Here is a 5,168-nt window from a genome sequence, read left to right on the forward strand (position 1 = left end):
TACACTGTCCCATGTCGTAATGATCTGTACAGAATTCCTAGAAGCTGAAAATGGCGCAGTTCTTCCATGGCCTACTCACCAGACTCGTCACCCATTGAGCATGTTTGGGATGCTCTGGATCGATGTGTATGACAGTGTCTTCCAGTTCCCACCAATATCCAGCATCTTTGCGCATCCAGAACGGGAGTGGGACAACAGGCCACAATCAACAGCCTGATTAACTCTATGCGAAGGAGATGGTGGTCACACCAGATCCTGACTGGTTTTCTGATTCACACCCCTAGCTTTTTTTAAAGGGAATCTGTGACCAACTGATGCATATCTGTTTTCTCAGTCGTGAAATCCAGAGATTCGCGCCTGATGAATTTATTTCAATTGACTGATTTCCTTGTGATCGGTAAAATGATTGAAATTGTTGCATGTTGCATTTATATTTTTGTTCAGTGTAGTAGCTAGGCGCGGCAGGGTAGCCTAGTGGTTAGAGCATTGGACTAGTAACCGAAGGGTTGCAAGTTCAAACCCCCAAGCTGACAAGGTACAAATCTGTCATTCTTCCCCTGAACAGGCAGTCAACCCACTGTTCCTAGGCTGTCATTGAAAATAAGAATTTGTTCTTAACTGACTTGCCTAGTTAAATAAAGGTAAAAAATGTAATAAAGCTAGCAAGATGCAGATCATCAAGGTTATTTTTATGGAGTGCTTTTGGCAAATGGCTAGTTTGCAACAACTTCCTTAACTAAAACCACTGCAAAGATTTTGCCTGCAAACCTGTGTTTTGAATTGCAATGTTCTGGCATGTCTGCCTTGTGATTTGGCAGACATACCTCGTGATGATTCATTTTCCCTTATCGACGTAGGCAGTGACATCGCTCCTTTATGCCAAGAGGGTCTATCATTGAAACCAAACTTTAGTCACTGTGTTGTCTAGGGTCTGGCTTTTGAGACTTATGTTGCATTCATGTGCTAGTCGGAACTAGGAAATATCTAAAAATAGTAAAGAAGGGTAGTTTAGAGATATTCATATTCATATTTGTAATGTTGAATAAATGAATGTGGAAATGGTGTTTCATTATCTGGACATACTCCGTATTTGACAATTTACTATCATATGTGAGATTTGCCAGAACAATCTGAGATACCCAAAATATGTTCTGCTCCCACTGGTGTCGAATCCCCCTTCCTGTCTAACTGTCTTGTATTATGTGTACACTGTAGGTCTACATCTACTCAAAAAGAAGGCGCTCTTATACAATTATAGATAAAGTCAGGATAAGCATGTCTGAGATAAAAAAAATAAAGGAAATTGTGAATGCACCATCCCACCTCAGATCCTATGCAAACTCGGATATTAGTACATTGCAAATTGATGAGTCATATGGCACAACCATAGAAATAGAATCCACAACAATGCATCATCAAATATTGATGAGAGGTAAGTAGCCTCATGGCCGATTGATTTCTTACTTTGTTACATTGTTCATTGCGAGCACAGGTCTCGTGGATGCAGTATTTTTCGGTTACTCATGAGCTTGTGGAATGTTGAACCAATCACACGAATGATGGCAGATGGACAGTTTCTTGTTTTTCCCACCACTCTTCATGGTGCACTTTGAAGACAGACTCAAAACAGAGCTCTGCTCCAATGGGCAGACTTGTATTTTGGCTACTGCATTTAGGCCCCTTTCATCTCTTCGTCTGTGACAGAGAGTATCATTATGGTCATTTCAAGCATTCCTACTGAGGGTGGAGACAGGGCAGCGTGCCAAACTTTCCTTTCACAGTTTCCAAGAGCCAGCCTCCCCAACACACACATTCACAGGCTACTCACTCCTGTGCTGTGTTGTAGCTACCGAGCTCTACAAAGAAGCTTTTATTCGGGGGGAAAGGCAAGCAGTCATGGAATTCACTCTCAAAAGCAAGCAAGCCAGCCCCCCTCCCTTCCCCTTCCTACCGTCCTGAGTTACACCCTCTTGCCATATCCTGAACTCTCTGGCCAATCGGTAGAGCTATGAGAGGCGTAGGCTTAGGGACTGAGAGTGCCAACCTCTATAAGACTCCATGCCCTCCTCCGCCCCCACATACCACTCCGACATACTCTCTCAGACTCATACACACTGAGACGCTGACTACTCTTCAGAGACATGTCTTTCCTCTCAGGCATTTTGGGTGACTCGGCTGACAAATATGTGGACCAGGCAGTGGATACGGCAGGTGAGCATTGGGGGGATGCAGGAAAGGGGGAGGAGATGGGGTTGAGTGAGGAGAAGGGAGTGACGCACAGCTGGAACTGGTTTGTTTGACTTTTGTTCTGCGTGATTCATTTCTGTGGAGCGTTCCACTGTCCTACTTTGCATAGGCTGGAGTGAGGCTGGTAGCAGCTGGAAATGATTAAACGTAGATTCATTTCACTTTCCTCTAAATATCCACTTTTACACATAAACACACACAAACTGACGTTTACTTTTAAAACTCAGCATCCTTTGGTATAAGTTGGGCCTCTGTCATACAAACCTTGGCATTTAAGGGCGGTTGCTAGGCTTGGACAGACCTGACTTGTTTTTGTCATTTTTTCCATCGCCTTGGCCTCTGCGCTCAGATCAGCGTGTAAACTCAGCTCAATGACATTCCTCTTTCAGCTGCAGTAAATAATGATCCGACCATCTCTCCTCTAAACTCTTTGTAAGCATGTCAGCACGCTTTGAATCAATCTGATCCTCTGTTTTCACAGTTTCTCATTTACTCTAATTAGATGTTAACAGAGAAAGTGAGATGAATCCTTCTGGATTTGACTGGCAACTGGAACCTCGGCATCAGCCTCAACTTGTGCTTATTAACCATGTCATTTATGGACAGCTCATGACGGGAAGCATACAAAAGGCAATACATGGCATTTGTCTTTTAGTAATGTACTGGAAGCTAGGCCACAATTATGTTCCAATATGCATTTCCTGTTTGTTAAATGTGCATATCCTTGAAACTAGCTGCATCACAGTGTAATTACCGAGATGTCAACAACATGTAGGCCGAAGAAATGTTTGCTTGTAATGTTGTCTGACAATGCTGCCAGTCCACTATGTAAAGCTACACCCATAGAAGGTCATCGTGAATGTGGCATCTGCGACCAAATAAATAAAACCACAGATGTATTTTATATCGTAGACTGTTGCTGTCTCTGAAGTATCTTCAAATACGACATCACACAGTTGATTAAACTTTAAAATACAGTAGAAGGGTGTCATTACAACAATAATTATAATAATAATAATAACAATAATCACATTTTAGTTTCATGCATCATATATGTTTCTGGTCAGATTTCTAAACAGTTCACTTGGTGATGTTTCTCAGCTAAAGTTGCCAAAGAAAAGGTGAAGAGCATGCTTGGAGGGGATGATTCAAAGAAGGAGGAGTCCAGCGGGGGCAGCAGTGGGGGTATTGGAGGATTGTTTGGAGGATCAAAGGATGACGACAAGGGCAAAGACAAAGAGGGAGGCGGCTTCGGAAGTCTCTTCTCTGGCAAGGATGAGAAAGAAGAGTCAAGTACTGGAGCAGGTGGGGCCGGAGGAGGTAACAGAGGTAAATCAACTTACATTTGGTAATAAATAAATACCCTACATTACATAGTACAATAATGTACAAATGACATAGTACTATGAAGTACAAACCTCATGCATCCTATTCAGGTGTGCCTTAGTATGTTGTATTTCCTGTATATTCTCCACATGAAGCAAGGGGAACTGCCCCTTGCTTGCTTAAGGCTATTCAAAGTCAATTTAGAAAAACCCTTATCTTAAGGCCACGAAAAGTCCATCTAGAAAAAAGCTGTATCCCTTCTAAACAAAACCCTGTCAAAACTCTTCTCTGACCTGGCACCCAAATCGTTGAAAACACTTCCCCCTAATGTCAGGACCAACTATGTGTATAAACCCTGGATTGATTATGTTACTGTCACCAATGAGAGGCTTTGAAGCCACAAGCAGCCATATTGGTAACCCTCATTAGGAGCAGTCCTCCCTCTATAGAAATGAATGGAATTCAACAGTATTTCAAAAAAGTAACAAAATGACATGTATTTAAGTATGTATTTGTTGTAGTGGGGACAATAACATTAGTACTCTCTAAAAATGGAATGTTTTTATATAACATGTTTATGTTTAGTTCACATAATATCTTTTAAGAGTCTGCATTAAGGTGTCTTTTCAAAAAAGCTCCAAAGTATAGCATTTTTTTTTTTTTTACAATGGAGGAGTACAAAATGGCTGCGATGAAGCTTCCAAACAGCACCCCCTGCCTGTCATCTGACGGCCGAAAACGTCTGAAAACCTGTCTCCAACCTTTTATGTGCACTGTCAAACACAGGCTTTTATCCGCAACAGGTCAATTTGATGGAAATACATTTCTGGAAGGGAAAATGTGCATAGGCCTATTGTTTTAATGCAGATTTAGAATGTTCAGCATGAAAATGTGTTGCCAATTGGATGGAGAGAGTGATATATGGTTGTATCACCTAGCTAAATCGCTCTGCATAAGATATTCTACTACATGACTCAAATGTAAATATATTGTCTGATTTAAGCTTTGCAGCTGTTTTTGCTGCTGCTGTTTAGACAATAATTCATGTTGAGCTCCATCTGTAGCCTCACCAACTCCGGTCATTTCATCTATACATTCTACAATCCTGCTAAACTCTGCTTATCCTTCAGACCTGACAGACACACTGGGAGAAATTGCAGGAGAGATGTCTGGTGAGAGTGATGACAAATCTAAGGACAACAGCGCCGCAGACCAAGTGCTGTCATTTGGGAAAAGTCTCTTCGGCTGAGTCAGACTTTGAAGCGGTTTCTCTTCTTCTCATTGTCAGTCAGACCTCTGGTTATAGCCTATGAAGAATATATTATTTTACCATCATAATCTATTACTGTCACTATGCTACATTGTGTAATGTTAATGTTATGTATTATATTTGAAAAATAAATAAAAATGTTTATTTCAAAAGTCTGTTGAGTAGGCCAATGTTGGATGAAATATTTAGTGGGGATTACACAACCAAAACCTAGCTATTGATATACAAAATACGCAGAATTGACTTCAATGGAAATATCTTCCCATACCTCATGGGGAAATCATGGTTTCTGGTTTGAATCAATGAATACATTAAATAAAAACAA

General features: G+C 41.0%; 1 protein-coding gene across 1 annotated transcript; it reads left to right on the top strand.

Moving 5' to 3' along the window:
- The first annotated feature begins 2,043 nt into the window (after positions 1–2,043).
- On the top strand, positions 2,044–4,998 carry LOC118400978 (RNA-binding protein cabeza-like). Its single transcript, XM_035798046.2, has 3 exons — positions 2,044–2,211; positions 3,349–3,576; positions 4,704–4,998. Exons 1-3 carry the CDS (start codon positions 2,142–2,144, stop codon positions 4,820–4,822), a joined length of 417 nt encoding a protein of 138 aa, XP_035653939.1. The 5' UTR covers positions 2,044–2,141; the 3' UTR covers positions 4,823–4,998.
- The last annotated feature ends 170 nt before the right edge of the window (positions 4,999–5,168 follow it).

Source organism: Oncorhynchus keta, chromosome 2 (assembly GCF_023373465.1).
Source record: "Oncorhynchus keta strain PuntledgeMale-10-30-2019 chromosome 2, Oket_V2, whole genome shotgun sequence".
Taxonomy (NCBI): domain Eukaryota; kingdom Metazoa; phylum Chordata; class Actinopteri; order Salmoniformes; family Salmonidae; genus Oncorhynchus; species Oncorhynchus keta.

Coding starts and splice junctions, on each gene's coding strand:
- LOC118400978 (XM_035798046.2), top strand. CDS start 2,142: ATGTCTTTCCTCTCAGGCATTTTGGGTGACTCGGCTGACAAATATGTG. Junction 2,212..3,348: donor CCAGGCAGTGGATACGGCAG/GTGAGCATTGGG, acceptor GATGTTTCTCAG/CTAAAGTTGCCAAAGAAAAG. Junction 3,577..4,703: donor GGCCGGAGGAGGTAACAGAG/GTAAATCAACTT, acceptor CTTATCCTTCAG/ACCTGACAGACACACTGGGA.